Below are 20,617 nucleotides of genomic sequence, written 5' to 3'. Positions count from 1 at the left end.
TTACCTAAGCATAGCAGAATGAGGAAAAACTGGAAGCAAATAGAAATGAGAGTGGCCATGGAGTTATAAAGAAAGTTGAAAGTAAGAGAGCAAATCGAAGTGGATGCAAAAGAGCGTGAGGAATTCTCAAACGTGTAATATAGTATACTTGTGGAAGTGTCTTTTTTTTTGAGAGAGAAATTTGTGTAGTGCTTCTCCCCAAGAGCAGCTTTCTGCTCTGTTGTGGAAACCAGACAGCGTTTTAATTGGAGACACAAATGTTTTTAGGGAGGAGGGCCTCCCATGTCTGTGGTCCCCCCACTTCTGTATTTCATGTGGGGTAACTGGTGGTCATAAGATAGAAGTCAGGATTAGGAAACCCTTATTCTTTCTCGCTCTTCAGTGGAAGAGAGGTGAGTGTGTAGAACAGCTTTAAATTCTGGGCTGTGATGATAACTTCCATTCTTGTGGCTTGTATTTTCAAACCTAACTGAAGGACTGCTGCTACTGTAATTAAGGAATCTGTGACAGTTAAATTCATCTAGGAGATACTTTAGTTTGGTATACCCATAGAAAGGATTGTTATATCTTCCATATTCTTTGCTGTAAATGCCTAAGCAGACCATGGTCCCTGAATTTCAGTGTCAGCTTTTGGGGAAAGTAATATTTTATTAATTTGGGGGGGGCGGGCGGGTGGGTGGAACTCCTTTCCTATCTCAAAGCTTCAGGTCTTCCAATTGCTATTCTACCTATTTCATAGTGCTGAAGCTGGTGCTTTGAAATTTAGTTGCTTGCATGAGTAAAGCTTAGCCATATTGTAGTTAACTCTTCTGTGTTGGTTTTGCTTTCTGTTCCCAGCTATCTGTAAATAACCAAATCCCAACATAAGGAAATTATCAGCTGTAATCTCCTTATTTGGTCTCCTTGAATTCACGCAGACCTTTTCAGCTTCTTGACTTACGAAAGTAAATAATCCTGAAAAAGAGAAAGCTAATTTTCCTGAGGAGAAGACACTGCTCAGGTACCTTGCAGAGTCATTCTTGCAAATGCAGGTGTATTGGTTTGAATGCCAAAACATGAAAGCAGTGCTGAAGCTGCGCAAAGTAGGGTTGAGAACTGCTCTAAGGTTTTTCCATATTGACATAGAGATTGTCGGTATTCTGGCAGGGTGAGGTATGCGATGTATTTTGGTGGGATCCTGGGGACCGTTGCTAAAATTTTCAGTCAGGTTGTAGTTGTCAGTAAATATCCAAAGTAAAATAAAGTTCTGTCCACCATGTTCATGACTTCATCTTTTTGAGGTGACTCAGATCAGCTGTTAGTCCAGGGCTTGATGAGTCAGCATCTTGGACAAATGATCGTACTCCACTTATATCATTTTGGAAACTTAGGAGCTGTTGGTATTTAAAGGAAGTAATGAAATTGCTGATAATTCTTACCAATAGGAAAGCCCATGACCCATGGCATGTAAGGTAAATGATTAGTGCAGTTTACCAAGTAGAGTAAATGTATTTTACCATTTTGTGCTTTTGAATGCAACTCCCAGTTGAACTAAAGAACTAAAATAATGGTCTGTATTGAAGGGATACTGTTCCTGGTTTCTGAATCTGCCTGTTGTTTTCAGGAAACATTAGAGCATTGGGAAACTGGGAAGAGTGGCTTTTCAGTCACTATTTCCTAGATTTCCTTGCTGAAATTGCATTATTTGTTAAACAGTTCCAAGAATCCTCTTATAAAGCAATACTGGTGGGGTGGGGTGGTAATGACTTTTCACTCTAACTTCTGGCTGATCAGGAATTTGAAGTTGTAAGTGTTGCCCCTCCATAATGATTCCCGTAATTTCTGTGTTGATTTTTAACCTAAGTTCTACAAGCATCATGTTTGCCTGGGGTAGGCCGTTTTTACTCTGTGGCCTTTTTGTATCGATCTGTCTCCACAAAGCAGCAGTGTAACGCTGTTGTTCCAATGTCAGAGGTACTTAAAATACTAACTTAAAACTACTTCAGGCCAAGAATGCAATTCAGATTTGAGTTTTATTTAGGGATCCTAAAGAATTAGAGCATTTTTGTTTTGTCCTAAGAACTTAGAACTATGTTTTTCCTGGAAAACACAGAAACACTGTGCTCTGTCTTTTCACTTTCCTTTGAATCTGGGAGGAAACTTGAGAATATATTGGATCAGATCAAAAGTTCACCTAGGTAATGGTAAAGAAACAAACATACTGAGATACTTTGCCTTTATATTCTGAGTTCCTGTAGTTTGTTACCTTTTTTCAAAAACAAAAAATAAAAAATTTAATGGCTTTTTATTCCATTCATCTGTTCAACCCCTGTGGACTTTTAGCATCCTTGGTGTCCTGTGTCAGAGAATCCACAAATAAACTAGGCAATAGATGAAAAAATATTTCCATTTGTTTTGATCTCTCCACTTACTAGTTTCATCTGATTCCTCCTAGTCTTGTTGGTCTGAGTTGATGATAGAAGTAATATCCATGGACTAACAAAAAATGTGGAAAACTTGAGTAGAAACTTAAAACTTCAAGGCTAAGCACAGAAGCCATATCTTGTGAAGATTTTACTTCATAAAAGATTTTGCAGCTTTGAGAGTTTCAAAGGCAAATCCAGAAAAACATTTGGGAACTGGACTACGCAATGTCAGTTGGAATTAAGTAGTCGTTCAAAAGGTGCTATGAACAGAAAATCTATCTATTTTAACACTGAATCTGTAGTCATCAATACTTTTGCTAGTAAAGTTACAGCAGCAAAACCCTAAGAACTCAAGTATGTGCTTAGTGCTGCCTGTATGGGAGTAGAGAGATGGTCCTCCTTAGTATCTGACATCAGCTACCACTTGAGATTCGCGAAGTGGATGTCTTATCTCTTCTTTTTCCCTGAAAAGCCTGTCCTGATCAGCACCTGCTCAACGTACACTGGTAACATTGAGTTGAGCATAAAGCACAACTTCCCTGGGCACTTCTCCTAAAAAAACCCCACAAACTTGTAGAGAAGAAGGGGTGCCTTCTCATGACATTAGGTAGAGCATTGGCCCAGAGAGCAGATTTGTTTCCATGCCATTCTCTATCGCCAAAGTGGTTAATCTGGGTAGTGAGCAATCAAATTGGTCAGCAACAAAGATAAGTTTGTTGTGTGTATATACATGCACTCGCATGTGCACACAAACACGCACACACACATATACACACACACGCACATGTATATCCAAACAGATACATACAATCAGTCAAAAATACGTAGTCTCTTTTGACAGGATTTCACCGGTCTGCTGGCCTGAAGTCTAGGGAATCTGGGGAAGCTGAAGATAGTGTATGTCAGAGGTTTTTGCCAGCATAGTTCCTCTGAATTCAATGTTAACAAATTCAGAGCATTCATAGATTCCTTGCTTTGGTCACCTCATGAAAATTTTCCAGTTGTTTATTTTTGAGCGATTATACCTCCACTTTTCCTGCCTTGTTAAGTTTTTCTTTAGCTTTACAAGGACACTTCCTTCAGTTGTGCCTAGGAGGTCTTAGGAAGTCCTAAATCATTCAGCAGCAGCAAGTCTTCTCATTATTTGGGAGGAGGGATCATGGTTTACCTATGCTACCTACCGACTGCTTGACCTGTGCCTCAGCATAGGCTTCTTGTGTAAGATGCAAGTTGTGGGACTAGATTGTCGTCAGACTGAGGGGTGCACAAACTAAAAATTTCCTAAACGAGTTCTGTTGATTTATTAGGTAGAAAAATGAACATCCCACTCTTCCTTTTCAAAGAAGAGAGTAACACAGTTCTCTGTTCTCAAATACTATAGACAGCTAAACATAGGGGCTTGCAGGAAGAATACGCAACTCATATGCTCATCTCACTCTTTCAGATACTCAAGTCCAAGAGAGAAAGAGAATTTCCTTTTGGTGATTTACAATCCATTCACTATGTTGCTATTGAGAGTCCTGATTTCACAAGCTCTGCTTCTTATTCTGATTTTACTTAATGGATTTTTTTGGAATCTAGGCATTTAGAAGCTGGCATAAAGATTGTGAGTGTGCCAAGTCCTCTTGGGGTTGAGGGTCCAAAAGAATATAAGTGCAGAAGAGAACTAATGAAGCCAATTGCTGAAGTCTGCTGAAATTTTCCAGTGTATTGTGGCAATAAGAACAGTTGTATCAAAGAGGTGATATTTGAACTAAAAAGTGAATTGAGCTGCATGGTTAAATATAGCAATGAACATTTATGAAGAAGAGCCACTCATCACTGAGGAACTCTGAAGGAGGGGGGGAAGCTCTACCAAAAAATGCAGGAGTGTTGAAACTGAAGCCAGAATCTTCTGTGAGCAGAAGAAAAAGTCAGCCAGGTTAAACCACTACTTGTGACAAGCTCTGAATGGACTGTAGCTGCTACTGAGTGTTATTCCTAGAGGGGAATGAAACATCGACAGTTGGTCTCAAATTGAATCTGGCTTGCTATTTTTCAAGAACTAACCATCTGAAATGCGATGTATAAAAGCAAAAAGAGTATCTTCTTGAAAACAGATTGCTCAAAGCTGGTGCAGACTGTGCAGTGATGCTGTTTTCTGTACCTCGTGCTCCTGGTTCCTTAAGTTGTAACAATTAAAACAATCATCTGTCCTGGACTTCAGTGTCAATTGTAAAAAGGTCTAAACACTTTTGTCCTGTCCAGCTCTCATATAAATGGTTACCTGCTGTACAACTGCTTTGGGTCATTGTGATGATTCGCCAGCAAAAGAAATGTATATTTCTTAGTTGTTACTTGTATGTAAAGTATTTAGTCCTTGGTGTTAAAGTAAACTGATCTGAAATAAAGACCATTTTGAGTTGCAAGAATAGTCAGTTTGGAAACTGGTTTAGTTCAGCAAAGAGTTCCTGTCTCTCTCTCTGGGGGGGTGATTGAACTGAAGGTCAGAGTATCATTTCTTTGCTGTAAAGCTCAAATGAAAGTATGCACGGAACACAATTTTAGAATAGTCATTGACACAGAAGGAGTTGATTCTGAAGGACTTGGTTTTTTCCATGCTTTATGTGGGTTGAATGGTATTTCACCTTTCTAGCAAATGACATGGATGTTCATATTTTAGAAAAACACTGTTTCTGAATTTCTCATCTTAACAGTTTTGTGTCTAATATTTAATGTGCCCAAGATTTTAATGATTGTTCTTTCCTAATTTATACTCTTAGGTTTACTCACAGGAGATGGGGATGGTGTTGGGTGTTTTTGGGGACAGGTATTTTTCAAGTGTCCTTCAGCTAATTTAATTTCTGTTGCTTTAAAATATCATCAAAGATTGAACTGCAAAACAGAACTTGCTGGTTGACCCTGTAACATCAGGTGCTTGTAGTTAGAAGTGATTATTGTATGGGCACATGTGGCTTAAGATGGGGAGCTGTTTGATTGTAACTTTCTTTGAAAACTCTTACCCTATGGAAAAGGTGAGGTAGCCTACCCCTCTTGTTTATTGGGGGGAAAAAACATAAGCAGGGCTAGTTAGTGAAGAGTAGCTAGGTCATTGCAACTCTGTATCCACATCTACACCACAGTTAGTTGGTTATAGCCATGACCTTAAAAGTTGGTTTCTAGAAATGGCTGAGATAATCTTAAGATCCCACTGGCAGTGAAAGGAACAGTCCCATCCATCCCTGTTTTCTGGCCTGTCTGCTTTGGCTTTGTCTGATGCTTTTGTGAGTCAGTTCAGCTTGCTGAACTGGCAGGAAACTAACATGTAAAATTATGTCAATTTTCTATTGATTTAGTGAGCTGAATTGCATATAGCACCAGTAAGAACATAGGGGTCATGTGAGTTCAGAGGTAGCGTAGAGGTTGGGAAGAAGGGATGAAGCCTGTTAGGCCAGCAGAGGTTGAAGAGCAGAATCATCCCTTTTGGTGGCAGTCAGCCATCAAGTTGACTCAACCATCTGATGAAACTTTACCCTGAGAGTTTATTTCCTGCCTAGAGTAAAATTCAGTTGCTTTGCAACATAGTAATTCAGTTTTTTTAATATGGAACAGTAGTATTAACTCTGAAGTGTCTAAAATTACAGGGATTTAAAAATACAGTATCTGAAGAAAAACATTTGAACTATCTTTTTTATTTTTAAGTTCTTTTGCTGGATTCTGAACTTTTCAATATGTGGTAGAAAACAGTTTTAGATCCTGTAGCAGCAGCTCTTTTCTGGAAGACTCAGCCAAGAGTAGGACTCTTGTGCTGAGAAATGTGTAATCACGTAAGACAGTTCTTTCCTCAAAGAGCTTGCAAATGAGTGCCAAGTAAGAGTGGTGAGTTTGATGTGGGAGCTGGAATGTAGATGCATGAAACTCAAACAGGCCACAAAATACCCACTTGATGGAAACAACTTTTAAGCCCTGTTGAGCTGGGATGGATTCAATCTACAGTTCAAGCAAAAGATTCTGATATTCATTAGCAGTGGCCCGAGATATCCATACTTCCGTTAGCAATAGAGTTACACCTTCAAGAATAAGGCTTGCTTGTGGTGTTTTATTATGTTAGTTAAATCAAGTTCTTCTGAAAGGACATTGACAGGATGTTCATTCTGGTCAGAAATGCAAAATAGCTGTTACAATGTGTTATACTTGCACTCAGCTTTCAGTTACCTGAAATTGGATTATCTGGATTAGAAGTTACTTGTGCCATGTATTTAGACAGAAGTTTAGCAGGGTTATTTGTTAAGTCACAGTGCAGCCTCATTTCGTCTTTGGAAATAGTTCATATGTTTTCCTGTAGTGCAGAGCTATAAAGTGTATATTCTGCCAGATTCAAGTTGGCTACTTGAAGAGGCAGCAGCAATGTCTCTGCACCATATACCTGGAAAAGGGAATGCTGAGGAGTATGGCAGAGACAACTCAAGTTTGAGCAGGACTAGTACTGACCTGGAATTAAAAAGCCCATGAGGATCCATGTTCACTTCTTACAAAGTCATTGAGATCTGTATTCTGTGCTCCCAAGCATTCTTCCCTATAATACCTGTGGTTTTGGTCTGGGTGTGTCCGTTATCTGTGTTATCCCAACTACCCGAGATAATGGAAAGCCGCTGAATTTAAAGTATTTTAAAGAAATAACTTTCCTGCATCAGACTGTGTGTCTGACTGCTACAGATGAGATTAAAACAAATATTAACATCAACATTCACATCTACGTTCCTTGTTTTGCGATCTAAAATCTCACAGTTGCTGTGCAACTCTTTTATACACACAGACATGTTTATAGAATTCATAAAATGTAGACTTAACATTTCATTCCATTACCTGATCTGTAGGATTTGATTAACAGCCTTTAATAATAGGATTAAGTGTTGTGGGTTGGGAATTATAAGGCCTATGAAGCAGTGCGCAAAGGGATGTTACATATCTTTCCCTAGTGGGCTGTATTGGGCATTTCTGAGCCGCCAGTCATGTACAAAGCATCAAAACTCTTAGTTTCTCTTCTAGCTTCAGTTTTGAAAAGGATCACCCAATAGAAATTTGAATTTTAGTTAAAGAACCCTATTTTGTAGAACAGTAAGATTTTTACCATTTGTATGTGGTCTAGAAAGAGATGCAGGGCCAAATGATGTTAATTTTGATCACAGGAGTTCTTAACGACTTTTTTTTTTTCCTTGAAAGTTGTTTCTCTTGCACTGAAAACTTAGATTCTATTCCTAGGAATACTATTTCTACCTTTACAGGCTTTTGTGCAGTTTCAGAGTTTGTTGGGATTTTTTTTTTAATTGCTGAAGATTTCTTTATGTTCACAGGTCCAGAATATGAACGTTTCAATTTTATTTAAAAAACTTTTCTCTGGGCGAAGGGTCACTTTATAGCTTGTCCTTCATGCTCTAGAGATACCCTGAAAACTAGTAACTATGGTGGTTCACTTTCACTGAGTCACTGTGCGTTTGTGCTCTTGAATTTGTGAAAACAGAGAAAACTGTTCTGAAACAAGTTAGATACTATAATCACAAGAAAGATGAACTCTTGTCTGAAATTGGCCTGCTTGTGATGGGTGTTTAAGTCCCCTGTCTTGATTTTCCGCCCCCCCCCCCCCCCGGCTTCTTTACAAAGCATTTCTCTTACTCATCCCTTCATCATGATTCCTATAGAGGGAGCATCGTATCATCCTTACATTTCTTATTTCATGAACCAGTGAGCATGTTTCAAATCTTGCTTAACTTTTCCTCTGATTTAATATATCCTGTGCAAGATGTCTCTCTCACTCATTTGTTCCTTAGGTTTCAGCAAGGCAGCTGTAGAGGTTATCTTCATTCTCAAGGAAAAATTCGCACTGTAAGCACAAGTCTTTAGCAGTGGGGATTCTCCTTAGTCCAGAAACCTTGGTTCACCATTCACTTCCTGGAACTACAAAGGGAGAAATCAGTCTCCTAGGTTTTCATATCAGCATTAAGAAAATAATCCACGACTCTCAAGACTAGAGCCAGAGGCATCTAGTAATCACTGAAGTACCGTGTTCCTAACTTGTGTTTAGAATTTAAGTGGACTGACTGAGTCAAAAATCACATCTGCCAAGGAAGTGGTAAATTATTATCGGATGTTGTAAGTAGGCATTCTCTAGTTTTGCAGGCTCTAGGAAGACAACTTTTGAGCAGTTGATATGTCATATTTTTAACACGCTAACCTAAAGTAGTTTTGTTTTTCTGATTTCTAGTTTTAATCAAACTAGGGACATACCCATGATTCTGATTTTCATTGGCCCCACTGGTTGTGGTGTTCTGATCTAATGGCTTTTAGACTAGAGATCTTTCTCCCTCACATCCCAGTGGCCTGAATAAAAATGAAATGTGTTTCAAGGTTTCAGAAAAGCTTGCCCTCATGAAGGCAGTTCTTCAGTTTATCAGGCATTAGATGTTTTAGTTTAAGCAAGAGGTTGTCTATATAGGGGTCAGAGTAACTACCTATCAAATCCTATCTTCTCAAGAACTCGGTGATTGGAATAAAGAACATCTTTGTTAGACTCATGGTGACTTGCAGTGTGCATTTCATACAGTCTTGAAGGTTCTTTGTTTTTTTTCTGAGTAAGAGTTTCTTTTCACATGAGATTTTCTTTTTGATAGACTTAGAATCATACAACAGCCCAGATTGGAAGTGACCTTGAAAGACTAGTCCAACCTTTCATGGGTAGGAAAGCCTAGATGAGATTATCTAGCACCCTGTCCAATTCCAGCTTGAAAACCTCCAGTGATGAGGACTCTACCATGTCCCTGGGGAGGTTGTTCCAGTGATTGATTGTTCTCACTGTACAAAATTTCTGTCATACCAAGATGAAACCTCTCGTAGTGCAACTTGTACCCATTGCCTCTTGTCCTCTCCATGTGGCTCCTTGTGAAGAGAGAGCCTCTGTCCTTTTTGTAGCCACTCTTTAAAAATTTGTCATCCTTTATTAAGAAGGAGAAAGGGTAATCAATAGTTAAAATTCTGGTGTCTCTTATGAGCTTATACACTGATACCTATGATATCTAAAACCACTAGATAACATTTTCATGAATAAATGAGTTTTTTTCCTTGAACTTACACTTTTCTGTTTTCTCCAAGAACTTCTTAGCCAGAAGTGATAGATTTGAATTACAGTTGACTTCAGCTGATGGAAAAATACAAATTTTCAGTATGAAAGAAATCGTCTAGCCATTTCCAGTATGTACTGTCCTCTACAGGAAAAAAGTCAATTTTGTATTTCATGTGGTCCTCTAGCTCATCTCCTCTCATTTTTCTCACTGCTCCTTAAGAGTTCTGTGGTATCTATTAGATATAATCCAAACCACTGAAAGTTAATTTCAGAAAGCTCCATGTCTTGAAAATTGGTCTCTGAGTAAGAAACGCAGGTACCTAGAGAGAAAATACAACATACTGAGGAGGGGTTGCTTTGTTTTGGTTGTTGGTGTAGAGCTTATCTCCTTGACATGTGATTAATCTTCATAATTATATACACATGTGTAGGTTATGTATCAAATTACAGCAACTATAAGAAGAATAGAACCAGGTGCATCATGATCTTCCTGTGTTTGCAGAGGTCCTGAAACATACAACTGAAGCTTGTCTTTTCAAGGTAGTTACACCTGCTTTGACTATAATTCTATAGTTGCCTAATTTGGCATATTTGCAGTATTCCATGAAAATGATCATATTTATGAAAACTTTCCTGCAGCTGTGTCTTGTTCTGCAATCAAACTTGCCTGCAATCCAGGGTGGTTTAACTGGATTTCAGAGTATGCCTGCTTGGTAGCTCTAGAACAAAAGGGATTTAAGAGACAAAAGGTGGAATTCAACTTTCAGCCAGGTTCAGAGGAAGCAAAATTTTAATGTGTAAATGAGGCAGTCTGCAGAACAGTGCAGTAGAAGGCCTGGATAGGAAAATGACCAAAAATGCGTTGTCATTTCCATCCACAGCTCAATATGGTTTCTGGTAGGCTGGAGACTGAATGAAGCTTCTCTGCTCCGTTATTGGACGATGCTATGGATAGTCCAGAGAATAGGTATCCTCTCAAAAGCAGACAAGGATGGAAAAAAACAGTTGACTTCCTTCTGTGTATTAACTGTAGTTTTGTGCATTTTGGAGGATAAAGGAATAGAAATTGAATATTTAATAAAATAAAGGTGACTGGCTTAAATCTTCATCCTTTTAGTTTCAGAGTCCTGTCCTCGTACTCTAAGAGCTGATAACCCTAAAAGACAAAACAGGGTTTTTATTTAGGGAACTGGTTAGAGCAGAAAGTGAGAGATGTAATAGCAGGCAGTGACCTCATGATCTTACTACATCATTAATCAATTTTTTAAAATCAGTGTTACAACAGCTATAGTTAATGGGAATCACTTGGGTGCAGTGAACAGTTGGCCACAGTCCAAAACGTTTCTTTTTCTCTCCACCAGTTCTGTTCTAGCCAACTAATTGCTCATCTGGGGATGCTGCTGTGTACAGCTTATGGCCCAGGGATAAGTGTCTTCCATAAAGGAAAACGGCAATTTGGCTGGTTGGGTATATTTATTTATTTATTTAAATGTATTGTTATTATTATTAAGCAACACAAACAAAAAAACAAACCCAAAGAAACAAATCACAAACCTAGCTATAGATCATACTAGATCATTTAAACAACCGGCTTTTCATTGACCATAAGATGGCCTTTGGTTTTTTTGCTTTTATGTGATACATTGCATTGGAGCAACAAGTGTTTGGACCTTTTATGATTAGCTGTAAATCCACTGGTGAAATTAATCCAGTCCCTAGTACCAGGAGGTGTTTGCCTGCATCCCACCATGTAGATAGTATCAAATAGGAAATACAAGGTTGTTCCTGACTTGGGCAATATTTTGCATGAACGGTAGCAATTGTATTTAAGAACCTTTTATTACTCCTTTTTTATAGGAGATGTATGATGAACAGGAAGAATTTAATAAATCATAATAGAAACTGAACATTGTAATGAGTTTTTTGTATTCTGGGTGAATAGAACAAAATGCGTATGTGTGGTTTTTTGATACATAGCAGGAGCGACAGTATGCATTACTACAAAACTGAGTAACTAGGTTTTTATGCAATTTTTCATTTCTAGGTTAACTGTGTAACTCATATACTTTAGTGAAGCCCATTGAAAAATGTGATATTTGTGATAATCTGTACATGGCCTGTAATGCATCATTGAAATGCCACTGATGATATTACCAAACATCTAATTGACCAAGCATTTTCCTTCCTATGCAGAAGCTTCAGTATGAGGCGGGGTGGATGGCGGAAACGGGCTGGCGATGGCGATGGCTGGGGAATATGGGTATGTTCAAAACCAAGTGGCTTTTTTTTGTTGTTTTTTTTTTTTTTAAGAGGTAAATGGCACTGCGTTAAAAGGGGTTTACAATTTTGTTATATATGCTAAAGGTATGCTATAAATTAAACTCTTTTGCTTCACTTGAAAACACATAATTAAGTTCAAAAGAAATTTTTAAAATTACCAGGTTCTGAAGTCTTCATTCACAATAATCCACTAAATTGCATTATTAATAAGTACAGACCCTTGAATAGCTTTAAATCACCATTTAAAAGCTAAACTAAATAATTTTAAAACTATTTGTGGTTGTCTTCACCACATTCTATATAGTTGGACAAACAATAACTGAGGCACCTAATTTATGTAAATATTTATGATACTACTGTCTCATGTATATTTAAGAACTGAAAATACATGGACCTTAATGAGTATTCTCTACATTGTTTCTTTAGGCAATGGGCCTCCGATTTAGCATCCAAACTTGCATGGTTCCCTTATTTCTTTTTTCTTCTTTCTTTTTATTCTATAAGAATATTTTATTCTATAACAATTTATTCTATAAGAATTTTGTATAGATAGAATCTTTTTCTTATGGAATAAGATAACAGAGGTATGAAATAAATCCTGCCATGTTGGTAACCAGATGCACTTATCTTGTAGATAAGAATTTTGGGTGGAGGATTTGCTTTTTTTCATTTGGAAGAAGAATATGTCTTCTGTTTGTCAACCAAAATCAATTTGAAGGAATGCTGCTTACCTTTCCAGTCTTTAATTAACCAGTTTCTGCCTGTAAACATTAGAAAATAAGACAAGCATCATGGGTTTTGTTTTGTTTTAACTTAAAAACTAGGGCGGGTACATGTCGGCAAAGGTTAAGAAATTGGAGGATCAGTTCCGGTCAGAGTCAGCCATACAGCACCAGAGGGATGGAAGTTCATCAAGTATCTTTAGTGGGGTCGCCATCTATGTCAATGGCTTTACAGGTGAAGCTTTCTTTTTTTTAAGGATCTGTTCTGTTTTGTTCTAGTGTCTGTTTACCATCCTAAGTGGAGTAAAAAACTGTAAAACACATGAGTTTGCAGCTAGGTAAATACATAGCAATTACTGTATATGCTTTGTATATTATGTTCCTCTGTATTTCATGATTAAGGTTTTCAATATAAAATCAGATTTAGGTTCTGAATATAAATGTTACTTTACTAAATCATTTACATGAATGGTCATTGATAAAAATAGCAGTAAATTTTTCCACCTTTCCACAGTGTTGTTATTTGAAATGAAACCTTTTAACTTCCTCCATACTCCTACATATATTAAGTTTTTAATTTTCCAAAACTATTGATGGTTGCATTGGACTTGGAGTGTATGCATTAAATTTATGTTTGGGTGGATATGTTGGGGTTTTCTTGCTCGGAGTGGCGTAATGCTTGAGACAGTGAACCCGTTAATAGTGGAAGGAGGAACAAGAGAAGAAGTAAGACATATGTATGTATTGTCTGCGATGGACTGATAGTGCATGTTAACTGGAATAAGATTTTTAATCTACCATACTTACGTTCCTATTTCTCCTGGGTTCTGTAAAGCAGCTTAATAACCTTTTTGAAACTTCCCAGAAGCCTTTTTCAGGGACCTACGCCAGGAATGTTGTGACTGTTACATAACTGATGCGTACAGCTTCTGTGATACGGAGCAGTGCTGGTTTGAGCACAGGGCTCAAACGGACTGAAAAAGGTTAAGGTGGACATGTTAAACTATTAATACTGAATATTAAATAACTGAATCAATTATTTAATACAGGCAGTTTCTTTAGTGAAAATCTAGCATTTGCATATTCTTCAAGGTACTAGTTCCTAAATACAGCTCTACAAGATGGTTGTTCAAAAGGCTGAAGTAGGAAAGATAACACTTGGAGAAAACGTGTGCTATTTTTAGTTAAAAGTTAGAGGTATAATCAAGTGTTAGAAATATTTTGAGAGTTGACAGGAGGGCACTGGAAGGAAATGTAACTGTATTCTTTAAAAAAATTTTCTTTTTTCCTGTATTGATAAACTTCTTTTTTTTAGTATCTTGTGCCAGATTTACTATTCAAACCATTCCATTTGTGCTGACCCAAACCTTTTGGTTCCAGTGTGACACCGCTGTAAAGGTTTCCCAAAAGCTAAAACTTTTCTTTTTTTTTCCCCACCTCTGCTTGCAAAATAAGTACTCTTTTTAACATGATTGAGGGGATAAGAAGAGATGTTAGTTTTTAAGGTATTCTCTGTTCCCTGTAACAATTCAAGAATTGGTAAGGAAAGAGTGAGTTAACTGCTTCAGTAAATCAGAAATTGTATAGTAGGAGTTCTGTGCTGTTGCTAAACCCTTTTGATATTAATTCTTTTCTATTGCTTCTGGGTATAAACTACTCTCCCAAACTCTGGTGAAAAGATAAATGAGTTAATCTAATTTTGTGTTATGTTGATGTAAAGTGTTTTTTAATGTACTTGAGTATTTCCCACACACACACACACATGTTGTGGAAAGATCCTCTATAACAAGTAGAATGTTTACATTTTGAATCAGTCTCCTCAGAAACAGTTTTCTACATTTCTTCAGAAATGCTTTTCTGATTTGTTCTTTGAAGAACTTGTAAGGTTTTTCAGGAGAAAAACAATGGTTTGCACTCTTTCTGATCATGGCATCATATTTCGCAATTAAAGTTGTTTTTCTTACTGTATTTGCTGACACAAAACAGGAATATTTCTGGTTTTAATTTTATAGATCCCTCAGCTGATGAGTTAAGACGGCTAATGATGTTGCATGGAGGCCAATACCACGTGTATTATTCCAGATCAAAAACAACTCACATCATTGCCACAAATCTTCCAAATGCCAAAATAAAAGAATTGAAAGGAGAAAAAGTAGTTCGGCCAGAGTGGATCATGGAAAGGTAAGTTTAGGTCTACTGCTTTTGGAGATTTCTCCTTTTGGAAAAAAAAGAAGAAAAATCTGGAAAAACATCGTTATGGAAGGTTGCATTTTGAGATTATGGTTTAGTTTAAAATAAATCTGTCCTTGCAACAGCTGAGTAAAAATACTACTGTTACATTGAAGGTATGCTTCTTAGTGATTGTTCCTTAAGAAACTTCACTTAGAACATTAAGAAAGTCTCGGGCATGTCAGGAAACTGAACATTATCCTGTGATTCCATTTAATAGCCAATCAATTGACCAGCCTTCATCTCAGTATGTTTAAATAAGTACCTGGTGATTGTTTTTTAACCTCTTGCCTTGTGCATTGCATAGGTTTCATTTCATCTGTAAATAAAGAAGAATGTCAATTGAAAAGCATTTTCATAAAACTGAAATTAATCCATCTAAACATTTATTATGTTGTGACTTTGTAACAAAACAAAATAAAAAAAACCCCATGTTTTATTTACAAAGAATTCATATTCTTTAGTTCTTCCATGCACTGGAATACATAGAATCAACTGAAGTTGTCCTCAGGTCTTTGAAAAAGATGATAGCCAGGCTCAGAGCAGTTAATCTGGCTTGCCTCTGTCTTCTTCCATCTGAGGAACCCATGGGAAATAGAACAGGCAGGAATATGTTCTGGAAATCATTCTGTTAGTGTCATGCTGTTCTTAACTAGCCTCTTTCCTAGACGACCAGCAGAAACAGGCAAGGAACTCTTCTGCATACATACTTGTAAAATCCTATTTGCAGTTCCTGTTTTCAGTTTGATGATTTTCAGTCCTTTGGATTCAGCTGTTTCATATCATATATCTTTAAGGTAAATTTTTTAAACTTTAGTCAGAAATGATAGGTTCCTCAGTTTGAAAAGGACTTTAGGTACATTTGTTAAACAGTTTTAGGGCTTCACCCATGAGTTTAAGGACTTGGAAGACTGGTGGTAGGTGTGTGTTTATTTGAAAGATGTGGCCATTTTCATTGATGCCATTAAAGCTCGTTATGATTTTAACCAAGTCGGAAAAATCAATTTGTATATACATTCAGTAGAGACTTGCTAGAACCTAATGTATGAAATCTCCTAAAATTTTTCCTTATGATGTCTTGTATTCAGGTTCTGCATCTCCTGGTTCTGGAAGGTTGTACTGTAGAATAAGTCAGAAGAACTGAGTATAGACAAATACATGGGGTTGGGCACAAGGAAACAGGGAACTCACTGTCTCAGTAGAACAGGGTTCGTGTCAGAATCTGGAATAAAAGCTAATTTCACAACAACCCCTCGTTTTTTCCCTTCCTCTCAACAGTATTGAAGAACACTCATTGGTTAAATACTCCATCTCTGTGTATGGAATACCCAATGATGTTCTCCTCAGTAGATCAGTTTGTGAAAATCAGTGCAGTGGATGTAGAGGTTCCAAATTTGTTGAATATTCATGTGCACATCATGTTAGTGCAATATGATGGGTTTGGGTTTTTTTAGTTTGGTTAAGAACCAAGCCTAAAATGCTACTGTCACAAATTGCTGGTAAAGCAGTGTTGTTAGATCTTCAGTCTTGTGATCCAAGGTTGCAAAATGAAAAGGTCATTTGTCTGTGGAGCTTTGATTTATTTCTTTGTGTGAAACACATTATGATCTAGTCCTTAATTACATGATCACATGCCATCTTTTTTCACTGTGGTACCTGCCACATTCTCTTCACAGAAAAGATTGAATTCAGGTTGCAAATTGCTAATTCAGTGTCTTGGTTTTTGCTTCTTGTCTCTGTAACCCTGTTCCTTACTTACTGCATGTGACTCAAATTCTGTGCTGGTAATGGAATGAATAATTAATTCCTGTATTTTATTGGTGCTTATCACTATAGCATCTGTCTGCTTTCCAAAGATTAATGAACTTACCACAGCACTTATTACAATGGCTATTATTTTCATTTTTTGTTTGAGAGCCACCAAAAAGACATTAAAATGTCAATAATTTAGAATATGCCATGTGGACTATGTAAGATAGTTACAGAGTTACTTATACAAGGATGGTAAGGCGTATGTTGAAGTTTATTGCTGCGTTAAAAGCTTTGCATGTTCTGAACTGTGAACATTCTGAACTGTGGTCTAAAGTCAGACTCTCATAAACCTGTTGTTAAATGCAAGTAGCTCTAGAGTTTTGGTTTAATGAGCATCACATAGAGATCCTGTGGTAACAGTAGTTGCAAAATCCAGTATTGCACAGTAATGTGTGGTTGCTTTAGCGACAAAATCATTCTTTCTGCACTCCCCTTGTTGCGTATTTTTGCTACCTCTCCATTTCTGCAACAAATGAAGGAAGGCACTTGCAGGCAGACCTCCTTTCTAAATCTTTCTTACTTGATTTGAAAAATACATGACACAATTACGTAGCTTGGAAAGGTGGTTGTGCAATGTCCAATGGAAGCCAAATTAAGGTGATTTGAGAGCTTGACTTTCAAATTTGAATATCCTTTTAAAAAGCATTCTTTGACATTTATAATAAAATCACTTTTCAGAGATTGAGGATAACTAACCTCTAAAACAAGCTACCAGTAGGATTTGTGGATTCCTTATTTTGATTTTCAGGTTGAGTAAATGTTTTTCTTAAAGATCTGTGTTAATCTGACACAAATGTGAAGAAAATAGTTTAAAACAATTTCCCCAGAAAAACAAAAAATTAGTCTGGTACATCACACTTCATTTCCTTTTTCTGATGAGGATTCAGAATGCAAACTATTTGAATAAATAAAAGCTACCAGTTCTAAAACAGTACAGCTTTCAGAAGAGATGCCACGTTACTTTAACACAGTAACTTTTTTTGGAAACTAGCAAAGCATTGAAGGGGAAGGAGATGGCTTTTATAGCTATATCGGAAGCAAATGGAGCAGGCCTGCTGTTGAATGGTGGGCAACCTCATGACAAAGGATATGGAAAAAGTTGAGGTACTCAATACTGCCTTTTCTTCAGTGTTTAGTGGCAAGGTCTACTTTCATGCCTTGAAGGCCTGTGTGCCTAGTGGCAGAGTTTAGAGCAAAGAAATGCTACCAAAGATATAGGAAGCATAAATTATGGTTCACTTAAGGAAACATGACATATACAGCTCTACAGTACCAGATAGAATGCATCCAAGGGAGCTGAAGAAGGTAGCTGATACCAGTGCTACACCACTCTCTGTCAGCTTTGAAAATCCATGGCAATCAGATGAGATTTTCCAGAAGACTGCATAAAAGGCAAATGTCATGCTTACCTTCAGAAATGGAAAGAAGGAGGATCCAGGGAACTGCGCTGTGATCAGCTTCACTACAGTCACTGAAGGCTATGGGGAGATGCCTTCCTGGAAGCTATATCTAGGGTGGCAAATCATACCGGACCAGCCTGGTTGTCTTCTGTGGGGAGATGACTGGATGACGGGAGAGCAGTAGATATCATTTGCTTTGACTACAGTAGGGCTTTTGACACAGTCCCCCATTGCATTCTTTTAATAAATTGGGGAGATACGGATTGGATAATGGGCTACTAGCTGGGTGAAGAACTCGCTCAACTGCCTGGCTCAGACAGTAGTGGTCGACAGTTAAGAGTCGAAGTAGCAAATGGTTAAAAGTGGCATTTCTGAAGGGTTGATACTGGGGCAGATGCGGTTTAATGTCTTTTAACAATGTGGACATTGGCGATGCAGTGGAAAGTACCTTCAGCAAGTTTCTGGGTGACGGCAAATAGAAGGGAACAGTTGATATACTAGAGAGCAGGGCTGCCCTTTGGAGAGTCAACAAACTGGAGGAATTAGATGACAGAAACTTAATGAAACTCAACAAAGTCAAATGCAGAGTCCTGCACATGGGACAGAATTAACTCCATGCAACCAGACCGGCTAGGGACTCACTGGTTAGGGCACACCCTTGTAGGGAAGGACTTGAGGGTCCTGGTGGACTACGAGTTGACCATGGAGCAGCAGTTGTGCCCTTGTGGAGATAAAGGCTAACAGCATACTGGGTTGCATTAGCAAGACCATAGCCAGTAGGTCAAGAGAAGTGATTCTTCCAATCTATTCAGCACTTCTGAAGCTGCATCTGGAGTTCTGTGTCTGATTTTGGGCTTCTCAGTACAAGAAAGATACTGACAAACTGGAGTGAGTTCAGAGAACCACCAACATGAATAGGGGCCTGGAACCTGTGATACATGACGAGAGGCTGAGGAAGCTGGTTTTGTTTTGCTTGGAGAGGAGACTAGGAGGGGATCTAATTGCTGGCTTTCATTACCTATATGGAGGTTACAGGGAGCATGGAGCCAGATTTTTCTTCAAGATGCACAGCCAGAGGACAAGAGGCAATAGTCGTAAGTTGCAGCAAAGAAAATTTTGACTAAGGAAAAGATTTTTCACGGTGAAAGAGAGCAAGCAGTGGAACAGGTGCCTAGAGAGGTTGTGGAATCTCTGCCCTTGGACATATTCAAAATTTGGGTGGACTCAGCCCAGGGCAACCTGATCTGACTTTAAAGATAACCCTGCTTTGAGCAGTGTTTGCACTAGAGACCTTCAGAGGTCCTTTCCAACCTAATTTTTTTAGTGATTATGAATTCTGTGATCCAGGGAGTGTGGAATGGGGAAAGATGTTGAATGATGCATCTAGAATAGGATTCCTATTGCTGCATCTTAATACAGTTTGAAAAAAAAACCAAACCAACTGTGTATTGATCTAGTAATGCAGCTACTCCAGTAGCTAAAATCTTAGCATGAACAAGTTCTTAAATAAATGTGTTTTTTTTATAATCTTGAAATTGCAGTAATGATTTTGAAATATTACTTGGGTGGTTATGCACCCAGGTTCATGCGGTGATATGAGAAACAGTCTAACCAGGCATTGTAAACGCTTAGTTGCTGCATCACCACTTTCTGTACAAGAAAGCTTTGGAACTTTACCGTGTGTATTTTTAACTCTATTTGGCAATGTTTAATGTAAATTATGTTCCTTTATGAATGCTATATAGTCATGTATCAAACAATATTTAATTGATACATTTTTAGGGCTGTTTTTACTATCTCATTCCCATAGAAACCTTACCAGGTCTGTATGTATATGCCTAACTAGTTTTAATTTATCTAATTGGGAAATGTGATCTCCCACTATATTCTTCTCTAATTGCAGCAAGAAAGCTCCTAAGGGCTTTTGTTCCACTGTCCAGCTCCCTTGACAGTACTACAGATTTGAGCTAGTTAAAAAGCACATCTCCAAGAGAAAGCATTCAGGTGTTGAAGAATAGAAAAACAGTATCTGTCACTGAGCTAAATTCTCTTCAAACATTTGACTCCAATTGTATCTTCAAAACTGAACACTAATATTAAGCTGCTTTGATATGAGAGAGGTTCCTCTACTGTAAGAAGTTTCAGCATCTCTGACCCAGTGTTCAATATGAAGAGTTGTATATGAAGAAGAGGTGAAGTATAGGCTGCGAAGGCTGTTATCTCTACTGCCACCAACAGGCGTTGGGGTGGAGAGATGAAATCACGCTGTGGTGTATTTTTGAGAGGATTCTACTTCAGAGTCCATGACTTCCCTGAAGAATTTAGCAGTTATTGACGTATAATTACAGTTTCAGTGGAAGAAGAAGAAGAGGGAGATACAGTGGAACACATAGGACAGAACTGGAATGATTGTGGTAGATATTTACGGAGGGTCTGTTTGGAAATTACTCTTCTGTCTAGCTTTCTTCAGTGAGTTTTCTCACAAGAAGGAGTAATTACCCTTTTGGAATGGAAAAAGTAGTTCCTCTTCAATAGCGAACCACATCCTAGCTGACTTCCTTCAAATTATACCCAGATTTGCTTGGAACACATGCATTTGCATTGTTCCAAGTTAAAGAGCTCAGTCAGCATTGTTCAGTTAGAATAACCTGGACCCTCACCATTTTTTTTTGA

General features: G+C 37.8%; 1 protein-coding gene across 4 annotated transcripts in view; it reads left to right on the top strand.

Annotated features, from left to right (window-relative positions):
* The window catches only part of REV1 (REV1 DNA directed polymerase), a 61,762-nt gene that overhangs the window by 2,452 nt on the left and 38,693 nt on the right, over positions 1–20,617 (top strand). For 3 of the 4 annotated variants that reach the window (XM_076359522.1, XM_076359533.1, XM_076359501.1), the window contains exons 2-4: positions 11,695–11,761; positions 12,606–12,738; positions 14,516–14,684. In XM_076359522.1, coding sequence (XP_076215637.1) covers positions 11,705–11,761; positions 12,606–12,738; positions 14,516–14,684 — 359 coding nt within the window. In that variant the 5' untranslated portion in view covers positions 11,695–11,704. Of the gene's footprint in view, positions 1–10,010; positions 10,042–11,694; positions 11,762–12,605; positions 12,739–14,515; positions 14,685–20,617 lie in introns of those variants that run through there. The other variant, XM_076359512.1, reaches the window with a different exon arrangement.

Source organism: Aptenodytes patagonicus, chromosome 1, assembly GCF_965638725.1.
Source record: "Aptenodytes patagonicus chromosome 1, bAptPat1.pri.cur, whole genome shotgun sequence".
Taxonomy (NCBI): Eukaryota; Metazoa; Chordata; class Aves; order Sphenisciformes; family Spheniscidae; genus Aptenodytes; species Aptenodytes patagonicus.
The sequence above is the reverse complement of the archived record's forward strand: the minus strand, read 5'-3'. Positions and strand labels throughout refer to the sequence as shown.